We start from the raw sequence: 13,935 nt of genomic DNA on the forward strand, positions 1-13,935 counted from the left end.
GGTTATTCAACCAAAACTTACTAAGGTATTACCAAAAACACCTTTTAATGGATGATGTTATAACCATGCTTACAAAAGTCCCATTTGATTGTGCAATTTGAGTGGTTGTCAAAAATTTTAAACTACCATAAGCAACATCTTGAGCAATGTCGCCACTGATTAGATGACATTACATTAATTAACAGTGTAAGCTTCTCCGTGTTCGATGTGCTCAAACCTATTTAGCAAGTTCAATTCTCTTCCCTCACTTAATATATAGCCTCATTGAGGGAAATCCCAAACTTGGCATTGCCAATTTCCTTGGACTCAAGTTGTCCCTCTACCTCCTTTGATCAAGTTATTCCTTTGAGTCTTCAACATCTTCACAATCTTTGGTTCAACCATTCAATTATATCCTTCACAACTTCTTCTTTTTCAGGTTCGAATAGCAAGTCATGCAACAATCCTTCACATAGCTTGATGCTTTTGTCAGTTGAAGAAGCCTCTTGATAGAGTTTCTTAGAGCCTTCTGGATCAGTTACTGCATCATCAGTTCCATGAAGAACTAGGAATGGTACTGTCAACTTACTCAGATTCTGTTGCAAGTAGGCAGTGATCCGAAGGATCTCGTAACCAGTTCTTGCTCTAATGGATCCAGTGAATACTAGTGGATCTGAATACTTGGCTAATAATGCTGCTGGATCCCTAGATACTGTTATACCTGTTTGATTTGCCGCGCTCAATTGGAATCTTGGCATCAGGAAAGAGACCAATGGAGCCAGAACCTAAAAATAAGGAAAAACAGGCCTTTTAAAATATTTTTGTGATTAGTGGAAATAGAGGGATAACAAAGAAAATTGATTTAAGATGACATTTACTGTGATAATTGGATGAGCTGGTTGAATTCCTATAGCAGGTGAAGTCAACACAACACCAGCTATATTAGCTCTCACCTTCACGTCAAGTGCTGCCTACAATTAGTATCAATAATAATAGGTCAAAAAGAATCTTCAATAGCATGTTAAAAGATGGAGTAATAGTAGCTAATTACCATTGTGATTTAAAAATTACCTTAAGGACAATTGCTGCACCAGTTGAATGTCCAAAGCCAAAGCACGGAAGTCCTGGATTTTCATCTAAAACCTTTGAGAGAAAGTTTTTCTACAACAAATGGAAGAAATTTGGTGAATACATAGCACTTAAAAGTTAGTAACTGTTTCAGCTTCTTTAATGTCTTTATCTATGCAAAAGTAAAATTATACCATATCATTTACAGCATAATCCAAAGAAGGAACAAATGCATGCAATCCATCACTTCCTCCATGTCCTGCACAAAGAAGAAACTTAATTTAAAAGGAAACGTTTCAAATGATTCACAACTATCCAAATAGGTAGAGAATATTATTAGTCACTACCACCAAAAGGTTTTCAATCAATGGGAAACTAACTACTCATGAAAACAAGAGTAAGAAAGCCAAGGTTCAACTAAAGCAACTATAAGTTGCAACAAAGAACAAACCAAGCCATGACAAGAGTTCATATATAGTCCTCTAGCTAATAAGTGACTGCATAAGAACACGACGATTCTTGGATAACCAGCTCGCTATGAAGTTTCAATTGAATGAGAAGTAGGACATGACAGTATGATCCTCCATTAACCTATCCCCCTCTGTTTGTCTCAGTGGACATGAGTATGCTACAGAAAATTTCCATATTCCTCCTTTAATACCGTGATTGTGAAAGCTACAGTTAAAAGCTGTGCTAATGGAGAAAGCAAGAGAGACACTGAAAGCTCTTAGCAATGACTTTCTCAAATTAAATAGAAGGTTTTATCCCTAGTAAAATCTTTGAAACATATGTTGATGCTTTCATCTGACAGAACCATACAAGACTTAGTAAATGGAAGGGGACATAATTAGTGTTAGTAAAATTATTAGCAATCGTGTGATTACAGAGGAAAAAATCTTAATGGGCTGAAGAGCCATTCAGACTCTAACTTGGATATTGTTGAGATGATCAAACCTGATACTGCAGCGAAAATGAATCTAGTTCCCTACTTCCTAACTAATACGTAAAACTTAATAACAACAACAACCCAGTATAATCCCACTAGTGGGGTCTGGAGAGGGTAGTGTGTATGCAGACCTTACCCCTACCCTAGTGTAAAAGAGCTGTTTCCGATAGACCCTCGACTCCCTCCCTCCAAGAACTCCCCACCTTGCTCTTGGGGTGACTCGAACTCACAACCTCTTGATTGGAAGTGGAAGGTGCTCACCACTAGAGCAACCCACTCTTAATAGCATCCAAAAAAGAAAAAAGAGAAAGACATGACACATCAAGTTGCATATGAGAATCCATTCACAAAAAAATATGGAAAAGAAATAAACAAAAGACACCAGAATCTATGAATAAAACTATTTCAAGCACATGCTTATGACCTAGGTAAATCCATGAACTCCATTGGAAGAAATAAGCTTACCAATCCAATCAATTCCATAAACTTTATACCCGTTAGCATTCAGCTTCTTGGCGAAGTCATCATACCTGCCACTGTACATGAATGTAGAGGTCTTAATATGAAATCGAAGTTACAACCACAACAACTCTTCCAAAGCTGGTATACAGACCTGTGTTCATTCAGACCATGCAATAGGAAAACCAATCCCCTACACAAGGAAATGACATTGCAAATTTTTATTTCAGAAAAGCACATATGTATGAAACTTGTAAAGAGCACAACTAGCAATAACATATAACAATGGACATCCTTAATCTCTTATCAATTCGAAATTTTTGAAGAACTGATGGGAATAAACAATGTAGGTAACTTTGCACTCTGTTCTAACAGTTATTGAGGGGAATAATTTGGGCACATTTTTTCCTCATGGAGTGAATAATATTGTATAATGCCAGTAGCCTTATGTATGTGAAGACTGAAATAGTTGTTGTTACCCATATATACGAGAAGGTTGATAAATTGTTCACTGATACCACCTAAAACTATCAAAGCACATTCCAAAAGGGTCTGGTAGAGGAAAGATGGAGATTATCTACTAATTATCCGCTAAAGCAAGTCTCTGCCAAGACATGTTTACATCAAGAATAGTTAGAACAAAATTAAATTTGCAGCAGTGCAGAAGAGTTGTTCACAATTATTTTTTTGATATTCCCCTTATTTAAAGAGACAGTTTGTGCAGTGAGAGGAGTTGTTTGCAATTAGTTTAAAATGCTCTTATTCATTTAGAGATAATCTTATGGATCCAGGTTTGTTTCAACAATGAAAAACAAGTTACAGAAAGTGGTACAATATTTTTCACAGCATATCTAGTTAATTAAGATTGTGTATAATTTTGAAAAGATCAACCAAAGACATGGCAAATACATACAGACAAAACTATATCTCTCCCCCTCCCATTCTGCTCAACGCGTTATCATAACAGTCATACAAAGAATAAACAGAACAATCACATATTCACAGTACAATAAGAGACTAAAGTGTAGGAATTCTCGGGAAGCTGTCCACCCCGGGGACCAATGATCAAAAAGTGCCAAGGCTTCAATATTCTACTCGATGATAATGATATCTTGGTCTAAGAATAAATATGCATTGTTTAGAGGTTCGTTCCTTTTCTAAAATGATGGGAATTTTTTCCTCTATAAATTACTTGAAAGTTGAAAACATTTTCCTCACTAAAAGTTTGGGGGGTGGGGGTGGGGGGATGACATACATTTCCCAAGTCCCAACTCTTGCTCCATATCAGTTGTATCAATTAAGTAGGTGGATATTGCTATCAACCTTCAATATAAAAAGGATTCACCAAAGTACTATTCTTCTCAGCTAAAAAGCATTTGACATGGAAACACACCCATAATATAAATTTATTAAAAGCGTAGCTAGGACCTCCCACAAACAGGGAGCTGAATGTGGGATAGAATAATCATCAATCAAACAAATTAAAAGCGTTGCTTAAATAGCACAAATAATTAATACTCCGATTATTAATTTAATTTGTTACCTGAGTTGGAGAGAAACAGGTGTCCATGACTGCGTAAACATGGTATCTCCTCTTGACGTGACAAAAAGCGAAAATTCCCTCACCGTATTCTTAACATCAACAATATCCTCAAGTACCCTTTTTATGGCCAGCGCTCTCCTCGCCGCCACCTCATTATCCACCACCTTCTTTCTCGGAACCATCTTTGCCGGCACTCGCACCATTGGCCCCTTCCATTCGCTCATCTTATCAAACTCAGAATATATATAGTATTAATTAACCATATAAAATGACAACCTTCTTATAATAAAAAGACACATATTTACATAATCTGTTACCTTCTCGTCCTTTGATCCAGATGTTGTCGCTGGCGACACCATCCGCTTCCGCCCTCGAAACAATAGCACGAATGCACTGAGCAGCAGCCATAAACTCTTCAATACCCGTAAGGAAAACAGGGCACTGATTATCCCGCTTGGCCCTGACGTTAGAATCATCGCTGCTTCGTTGCCCTTACTAATATCAACCGCCATTGCTCTTCTCACAAAAGCAATAATTCAACTCCAATATATATATATATATATATGCTATTTTCTCCTCTCTTGTACTATTATTATTATTATTAATCCCACAATGGAATCTAATTCCTTGTGGGTTTTCAAGCAGATGATATACTAATATGTAAAGCTGAATATGGGAATCAGAATAGTATATGTAAATTGCTTTCTGAGTGTTTAGCTTTTATGAGAAGAAAAAGAGTTGGTTACGTTCTAGGATGAATACTACTATAGAGAAATAATCAGAGAAGGTTGATTCTGAATGGGCTTTGAGAATTGAACAAAGAATGTTAATCTTTCTCTCCGCAAAATGGAAAGCAGTCTCAAGGGGAGAGTTTCTAACTAAAGATTGAGAGAATTAAGGTCGACGCTATGTACGGAGGAACTGAATAAACGGTCAATACTCTAGCCACATCACATGCCACCAAATCCGAAATGTTGCGATTTGGATTTTGCTGTTTTACATACCTTGCCAATTTGACAAAATCGTCTATACTTTTACAAATTTTGTTGCTTTATTAAAGGAGAATCTGAAACCAAACGATAAAATAATAAAGGGACGAATTTGGTGCGATATGCATGTATATAGGCTACTATAGTTTTAAATGGAGAAGTGACGTAAGAGTTCAGTTTTTATTGACTGATAGCGATATAAAGAATTTTTTTTTACAGAACACAGTACTTAAATTTATTTATATTTAGCATGCTTAGATAACCTAGATAAATGAGCCGATAATCTAATAGAATCCGTCAAACTACATCGGCACAGTACATGACTTTTAATAAATCAAATTTTACCAAAAGCACACAATATTAGTCTAGTAGTTTTCACATTTTATTAACCTGATAAAAGGTTTAATTAGTTTCTAAATTTCAGTTATCTAAAAGTGGCCAGTGAAAGCTTCTAGTAAACAGCAAAAGTGAACTAAGCTCTATCTGCAGAAAGCCCTTGCTATTTTAGACAAGAGTGTGTTGCTCTAGTGGTGAGTACCCTCCACTTCCAACCAAGAGATTGTGAGTTCGAGTCACCCCAAGAGCAAAGGTGGAGAGTTCTTGGAGGGAGGGAGCCAATGGTACACACTACCTTCCCCAGATCTCACTAGTGAGATTATACTGGGTTGTTATCGTTGTATTATGGGGTTTCCCCTCTGTTATTTTAACACCGGTCCCCTCTTATATTATCAGTATTCATTTTTGGTCAGGGTTAAGCAAAAATATCATCTATCGTTTAATGATAGGTAAAGGGAACTTGCATAACAATGATAGCTTTAATTTTTCTTATATTTCTTATTACATCTAACAATCAAAATTTGTCGAATATTTGATGATCTCAAAATGTTTTCTTTAAAACGACCAAAACTACTCACAAATATATTAAAAAAACAATTGTAGACATATAAGAGAGCATTTTTGTCAACTTTTTGTTTATGTTATAATATCCACATTTTAGATGGAAGCTACAGCACCACATTGGTATATCAAGGTAATATAATGCAGTATCTACAATATCAATGGCAAATTACAAGTTACTTCATTTTGGCTAGTACAATAAAAGAGGCAACAGTTAAAAGAAATATAGTCCTTAGAAAAATCCTTGACATAGTGCACGTCACAAGGCTCTCTTGAAAATTCTTGACGATTTTTGTTCAGTACATTCTACTTGTTGAAGATTTTCAAAATCAATGCTTAAATTTTGGTTAGCACATGGTTTCTATTTATGTTAAAGATATATAATTCCTGCAGCGAACTTAAAGATACAGTGACATAATGATAGTATTACAGTTGCACCTTGACGCCTTCTTATGACAAATCAAAGCTAAGTAATATGCAAAGTGTTTGACCCGAAAACTGGTTTTGAAAATAAACAATTGAATTATATTTTTCAGGACCACTAGCAATTTGTTTGATTTCCAATCTCGGAATAATCTCCGATAGCAGAAGTGATCAAATTACAAAGCTATTAAAAAGGATTCTAATACAAGATGATTTTGTGCATAAAGAGAGATTTTCCTTTTTTTGTTTCCGATGCCCCCTACAGACGGGGATCACTGTACATTTATAGTACAAAGAACAAGCGGTGGTTCCGAACCCTCAGGCTGCACATTGGAGAGAGTGATATGAGCCGGACTCTAGCTGGCTCTTATCCTTTCGGCACCGTAACAAAATGGGCCACTATCTTCGCAAAAATTCAACCATTGTTGACTAGGTCTTTGAGGGCTTCTGATCTTATTCCCGCGCGCCTTTGTCCCTTCGAATGGTTTCGTATCAAGCTGGGGAGCAGCTTCGACCGCAACTGACACGCTCCGAACTCATGACTCCGAAATTCATCATGTGCCGGTCCTCCATCGTGCCACGTATCAAATCAGAATTTTACCAGTACAGATAGTCCCCGTACTTTTTGGATAAATTTCCAAGAGATGCGAAAGAAGTGCAGATCCTAATCTCTGAAAGATACTGCTTGGCCCCTTTTTCTTGATACGGAAGCCATCGTCTTTTGTTATTCCGTCAGTGATGCGATTTGACTAGCACTTATAATTTTGGACACGTGGCGGTGCAGCGTTGGCTCAACTGACAGCTTCAGTCCCCAAGGTCATTATGACTTCTTTATGAGAGGGAGTCTTTTTTTAGTCTGACGGTTATACTCGCTACTTGCTTTCATTCCTTTCATTACCTTCTTTTTCAAAGCTTTCTCATCTTTTTTTCTCTTCATTCTTCCATGGATTTTGATCCCATTACATCTCATACCGTTGAACGCCAATCTTCGTTATGATCGGTCACCGCTCTACTCCTTCTGTTCCCATGGATGGGAGCTCTCCGGTCCATGTTTCTACTGCCCAAACGTCAGAAGAAGCTCCATTGGCTTCCTCAGAAAAGGGGAAGAAAGTATAATCCTCCTGCAAGGGTAGGAAGGATAAACACAACTCTGAGCTCTCCGTTTCTGAAATTCTTCCCAAGAGTTTGGATTTTGAGGCGGATATGAGATTATGGAACAAAAGCTTTTGAACAATCTGTAAATACTCCAGTGGACAAGATCTATTAATTGGTACGTGAAGATCATGTACCGCTTATCCGTCAAGAGTACCGTTGGGGCGACCACATGGTCTTTCACGTTCCTTAGGACCACAAGAAAATCACTAGCCACCGGGAGGTTTTTACTTGGGTGTATATCTATCCTTTTACTCTTTGATTCCAACCCCCTCTCGATACTATAATTCTAGACTTTTGCCTCGGTCAGGTCAGACCGGATGTTTGGAGGCTATTAGGATGTTTTCGGTACCTAACAAGATTGGCTGGAGTCAATATCTCTCTTCAACAACTTCTCAACTTATTTGTTCTGAATCTGTACAGAGGCGGCTTGGTCTCGATTGTCAGTCGTGGTACAAGGACTCTCGTGGACACAGAAGACCATCATGCTAGGGGTTGGTTCGACCAGTTTGTAGTGATTCCCCCAAGGGAATTGGTGTCTTATGAAGATGGACTAGTTCCAGAGAGATGTAACTATGATCGTAACCATATCTCTTCCAATTTTAATTATGAATGTTGCCATTTTCCCTTTATATTATTATTGCCTTGTCGCAGCTATTCTGTCAGCCCCGATTGAAGTGCCCAACATTGAGGAGTGGGTCGAGAAGATTCTATCCTCTTCTTCGATGCTTGAGATAACTTGGAGGCACATATCTGGCATCTCAAGGTGGAGATATAAGAGTCATGGTAAGTCTTCGTGAGTCTCTCCCTTCTCTTTTTCTTATTGTATTACTTTTACACTTCCTTTCCCATTTGCAGGCATTGCCCTAACGAAGGTGCCCTCACATGTGCTAATTAGTATTCCAGTATCCGTTGATTCTACACAAGAGAGAATCAAGCATATGTCCGCTCTAAGAATGATATTTTGACCCCTCCCCGAAAAAGGACCAGGTCCAACTTCCAAATAGGTCCGGACGATTTTTATGGCGGTCCTCGAACTCATATTGAGGTCGGACCCCCTCAAGGAGGTATTCCTATCTTGGTCGAGGATGATGATGTAGAGTCCCCGAGAGGTGGATTTCCTCCTTCTAATCGAGGGAAGGATGGGGCGGATGAGAGCCACATCGAGGTTCCATCGTCTGCTCTTGTAGCTCTACCACATCGGTACTCATCATTTTACGGTTGCAATTCCAAATAGGTCTAACCTTTTTGACCACACGGAAGGAAGAAAGCATTATTAAATGTTACACCCTATATTTTCGTACGTAAAAGTATGTCGTAAGTCAACTGATGTAAGCTCGAAAATAAGATCATCTTTGAAAGTACATAAAGTAATTTAATCATGTTACCTTGGAGGTTACAAATATTTATGATCATGAACTTCAAGTACCAAGAAGGTTGGAAGGTTTATAAACTAAACAAATCGAAGAAAATATATTTCGTCGAAAGTCGGCAAGCTGGAAATGTTATAATCCGTACTTTTGGGGTGAGACTAGGGTTCTTAACATGATAATAAGGTGATGTTATGAGGAATTTTAGTCATATACTAGTCGTGTGTTAAGTTTTAAGGTCAAGCGAGTTGTAAAACAAAAGTCGATAAAAGTCGTCACAAGTTACATTCATAAATTGTACTGAAATTTAGGTCTAGTGTCACTGAGTTTTTTTTACCAATATACTTAGAGTTAGGGGTGATCCTCCCACCAAATTTAATATCTACGAGTTTAGTGTCCAACACATTAAACTTTTTGTCGATACAATATCAGAGTAGAGAGATATTTGTATTTTTACGAGATTGCGCAAGCAGCTCCCTTTGGGACCCACAAGGCCGGTTGAGAATTATCTTGCTATATAAAGTTGCTGCCTTCATCTCCAAGCCTTATTTTCGACCAAAATAAGACGTAAAACTCTCTTTAGACCTCCTAAACATATCCTTAGGGTTTTGAAGCAAGTCAATCATGCGCAACTTAAAATCAAGAAGCGAACACATCAGCGTAATCCTTACGACATAGGTAAGACTTTGCCGTCCTCCTTTCTCCTTATTACTCGAGTTTTGGAAAGATCTTCGGGGATAATCAAGCTTGTCACCTCTTTATTTTATCTATACAAGCATAAGAAAGGGTGTGGATAAAAGAAAATAAGCTTTGCAAGCAAGAACTCAAGAGGTATGTAGGGTTTTCATTTCGTTTTTGGCATGATTTGGTTTAGTTATGTTCTAGCCTTTCTTCTTGATCTTTTAAGATTTGTTCAAGGGAAAATTCAGCATGTATTGTATCCTTGTATATTATTCAATTCCATGTAGAGTATGGAAGAAACTAGTTTAGTTTGGAACTTCAGAACATAACAAAAATAAAAAGGGCGAATCGCCCATTTGGCTTATGCCATCAAGACTTCCGTATGTTTTGTTCCTTTGATATTTTTATGTATACCTAGCCCCCATATGATTCAAATAGCTTCATTTAAGGTTATATAATATTAATTATAATGTCTTGATTTTTAAATTATTCCTAAATTATATTTAGACTTTCATGTCACAAGTTAGCCACTATGAGTCGACATTACATTCATAATTCCGTTTTATCCATCGTTTGATACTATTATGGATAACTGAATCTTCTTTAGTTTGCTTTTATCATCTTGTACGGGTATCTGTTCCCGTTTATATTGTGGTGCTTGTTTTATTTTTTGGGGATCATCAAGTTTTAGGTGAAACTCTGCCGAAATTTTTGGAAATTCGAAGAGTTGGAGACATTTTGACTTCCTTGGTTCTAAATTGATTCTAGAGGTATCTTAATGAGTTAATTAGCCTTAGTATTTCATGTACATAATCATTTTATCCCTTAAATGGGGATAGTCTCCTCCGTCCAACTTATGGACGACGAGCGTCAACTTACATTTGTGATTCCATTTATGGTTTTCTTCATGATCTCTTGAGTTCATATGATACTACCAAATGTGCTATTCCTCATACTTGCTTACATTGATTATGCTGGGGGGGATATTTCCCATAACACAAGCGAGGCCTATTGATTATATGCTAGGGGAGATATCCCATAACACCAGCCCGACCTATTGATTATATATTTACCTGCTGGGGGGATATAGCCCATAACACAGTCAGACATGTTATATATGCGTATATAGCTACAGTTTGCATTGCATGACTATACTTTAGGCTAGTTCAAATGTATAGTTACCTAATTGGAGGGATATAACTCATAACGCCAGACAGGCACCAGTTCAGATAGTAGTTCAGTTTCAGCTTAAACGTCGATTCAATTACAGATCAGTTGCTAGCTTAGACTCTTGTTTAGCTTTCATCTTATATTCAAATTTATAGCTTACAATTATACTTTAGTATGCTTTACGTATGCTTTCCTCCATACATACTTTGTACATATCGTACTCACGTCCCTTCCGGGGCACTGCATTTCATGTCGCGCAGGTACAGATTGATTAGCTCTTGAGCCAAATTAGTAGGCTATCCACCAGCTGTTGGAGTCACTCCGCTTAATCCCGGAGTTACTTATCTTTTGGTATGTGTATATTCAGCTAGTTTGGGTATGGAGGGCTCTGTCCAGTCCAGTATTTGTTCAGTTCAACACTCCTAGAGGCCTGTAGATATGCACTTGTACAGTTAGTATGTTCTTATATGTCAGCTTGTCTTAACCTTGTCGACTTTCCAGATTGTACATCTCTTATTAACTATGCTTATGTTTGTTCAGTTATAAGTTTATGTTCATGACTAGTAGATTATCAGCAGGTTTAGTGATGATCGGCACTGAGTGCCAGTTATCTGTTGTGGCCCTAGGCTGGGTTGTGACAAACATGGTATGGGAGCAGGTCAGTCCTAGGGTGTCTACAAGCCGTGTCTAGTAGAGTCTTGTTCAGGGGTATGTTGCACGCCATACTTATGAACAAGAGGTTACAGGGCATTATATGATGATTGTACTTCCTTCTTCTCTAGATCGTGTGATATATATATATATTATAAGAATTCAGCCTTCTACCAAAATATTTTATATGTAGAGATACTGTCGAAGATACTCACAGCTGCCCAGAAGGTAAAAGTCGTTGCTGGCCAGGGAACTAGTAGAGTACCCCTGAGTTAGATGAGCATGAGGAGTCCGGACATGAGGTTCCATCCGGAGCTTCACAGACTCCATCTGTTCAGGGAGAGGTTACGGGTACTCCAGTTACCGCACCTCTGGCTTCTCAACACAACTATACGAGTTCTAGGATTCGTGATTTCCTTAGATTAGAGCCTCCAATTTTCACGGGATCTAATACAGTAGAGGATCCCTAGGATTTTCTAGATAGAGTAGACAGAGCCCTCAAAGTGATGCATACCATAAATAGAGAGTGAGTTGAATTGATGGCATATAAATTACAGGATCTAGCAGCAGGATGGTATACAATTTGGGAGATGTCTAGGGGAACAAATGTTGCTCCAGCTATATGGCTGGAGTTTTAGAGGTATTCCTCTGCCATTACATACCTATAGATACACATAGATCACAATTGGATTAATTCCTGCTATTGAGACAGAGGGTATGAGTATTGCAGAATACAACCTCCGCTTTAATATTTTGGCGAGGTTTGCTCCTGCAGTTGTATCAGACATGGAGGAGAGGGTACAGAGGTATGTAGCGGGACTTGGCCCTAGATTAGTAAATAAGTGTATGACTGTATCCATGCAGTTGGGGTATGGATATTACACGTATTCAGGCATTCGACTTAACAGTTGAGGAAAGGAAACATACGTAAAGGGCTGACAGATATAGAAGCTCAAGCAAGAGAGGCATATTTTCAGGTTTGTTTGGTGAGACATCTGGTGCTAGTAGACAGTAGAGTGTCAGGCAGCCAACAACTAGTACTCCTTCATGATTTCAGGGGCCGATATCTGATCGACCCCCACAGTCTAGAGCTAGTCAAGCATCACGGGCTTGAGGATCCCAGCATCGAGGTATTTCTAGTCAGGGTGGTTCACTTTATCCTAGGTGTCCTGATTGTGGTAGACTCCGTTTGGGCCGATACCAGTTGTGTGTAGATGCATATTATGTTTGTGGTGAGTCAGGCCATTTTATGAGAGATTGACCATCTAGGGGCGGTAATGGTGCAACTCAGCCAGCGGTATCAGTTGCAGCTTCTTCTGCACAAGTACGCCCGCAAGGGCAACTTCCTCAAACACCAGGTGGCCGTAGTAGAGTCTGAGGCAGAGCTCCTACTACAGGTGGTCCCCATAATTGCACCTACTCTCTAGTTGGTCATCAGGACCGGGAGGCTTTACTAGACGTGGTTACAGATACTTTATCAGTGAATTATCATAATGTGTATGTGGTGATAGATCCTGATTCTACACTACATATGGTACTCACTTTGTTGCTACTAAGTTTCGGATAGAACCAGAATCTATTAAACCTTTTGAAGTACCCCAGTTGGTGATTCAGTAGTAGCTAGGCATGTTTTTAGAGGTTTCATTGTTGTGATTGGTGACCGTAGTACTACAACTGACTTGATTGAGTTAGAAATGGTTGACTTTGATGTTATATTTGGTATGAATTGGTTGTCATTTTTCTATGCTAATGTTGATTGTAGAGCGAAAACGGTCTAGTTCAATTTTCCATAAGAATCAGCTATACAATGGAAAGGTAGATTTATTTTGTACCTTAAGGCGAGGAAGATGATTGCCAAGGGATACTTATATCATATAGTTCATGTTTGAGACATAGAGAATGGAATGCCGACTCTTGAATCAGTTCCCATAGTGAATGAGTTCGCTGACGTATTTCCATATGAGCTTCCAGGTCTTTCTCCAGAGCGGGAAATTGACTTTCCCATCGATATTGTATCGGGTATGCAACCAATATCTATTCCTCCTTACAAGATGGCACTAGCTGAATTATTGGAACTTAAGGAGCAGTTGAAAGTTCTATTAGATAAGGGTTTCATTAGACCCATCACTTATCCTTGGGGAGAACTAATCTTATTTGTGAAAAAAAAGATGGATCCCTACGAATATGCATCGATTACAGACAGCTGAACAAGGTCACGATCAAGAATAAATATCCCCTTCCCAGAATTGATGACTTGTTACCAGCTTGAGGGTGCCGAGTGCTTCTCGAAGATAGACTTGAGATCAGGCTACCATCTGGTTAGAGTCATAGAGTGTGACACACCAAGACAACCTATGGTTTCCAGGTACCGAGAGGTCTAATTAAGAGAGTAAAGAAGAGTTAGGGGTGACGTGATGTCTCGCTTGAGGTTCCAGAATAACATAAGAAAATTTATGATGCTATGAAATACGAAGAAGGTTGAGAGCAGTATAAATAGATATGTGTAGGTCGCAAGCTAAAGTATGGTAGTGTGACAAGGCTTTAAATAAATAGGAGTAAGGATAAGAAAACGGTGAGTGAGAAGGTGACGAGAATAGGTGATGCCTC

The 13,935-nt window shown here is 38.5% G+C and overlaps 1 protein-coding gene across 2 annotated transcripts; it reads right to left on the reverse strand.

Moving 5' to 3' along the window:
* Nucleotides 1–28: 28 nt before the first annotated feature.
* On the reverse strand, nucleotides 29–5,051 carry LOC107775843 (uncharacterized). 2 transcript variants are annotated; one of them, XM_016595631.2, is made up of 8 exons: nucleotides 4,313–5,051; nucleotides 3,996–4,204; nucleotides 2,607–2,645; nucleotides 2,459–2,529; nucleotides 1,242–1,306; nucleotides 1,051–1,140; nucleotides 858–950; nucleotides 29–764 (listed from the first exon to the last, which is right to left on the reverse strand). In XM_016595631.2, the coding sequence occupies exons 1-8, from the start codon at nucleotides 4,505–4,507 to the stop codon at nucleotides 363–365; spliced, it is 1,164 nt and encodes a 387-aa protein (XP_016451117.1). In that variant the 5' UTR covers nucleotides 4,508–5,051; the 3' UTR covers nucleotides 29–362. The 2 variants fall into 2 exon arrangements, with proteins under 2 accessions (XP_016451117.1, XP_016451116.1); XM_016595630.2 differs by having other exon boundaries at nucleotides 3,996–4,219; nucleotides 4,313–5,042.
* Nucleotides 5,052–13,935: the final 8,884 nt, after the last annotated feature.

Source organism: Nicotiana tabacum, chromosome 21 (assembly GCF_000715075.1).
Source record: "Nicotiana tabacum cultivar K326 chromosome 21, ASM71507v2, whole genome shotgun sequence".
NCBI lineage: Eukaryota > Viridiplantae > Streptophyta > Magnoliopsida > Solanales > Solanaceae > Nicotiana > Nicotiana tabacum.

Coding starts and splice junctions, on each gene's coding strand:
- LOC107775843 (XM_016595630.2), bottom strand. CDS start 4,507: ATGGCGGTTGATATTAGTAAGGGCAACGAAGCAGCGATGATTCTAACG. Junction 2,530..2,606: donor CATGGTCTGAATGAACACAG/GTCTGTATACCA, acceptor ATTCATGTACAG/TGGCAGGTATGATGACTTCG. Junction 1,141..1,241: donor ATTATGCTGTAAATGATATG/GTATAATTTTAC, acceptor CATTTGTTGTAG/AAAAACTTTCTCTCAAAGGT.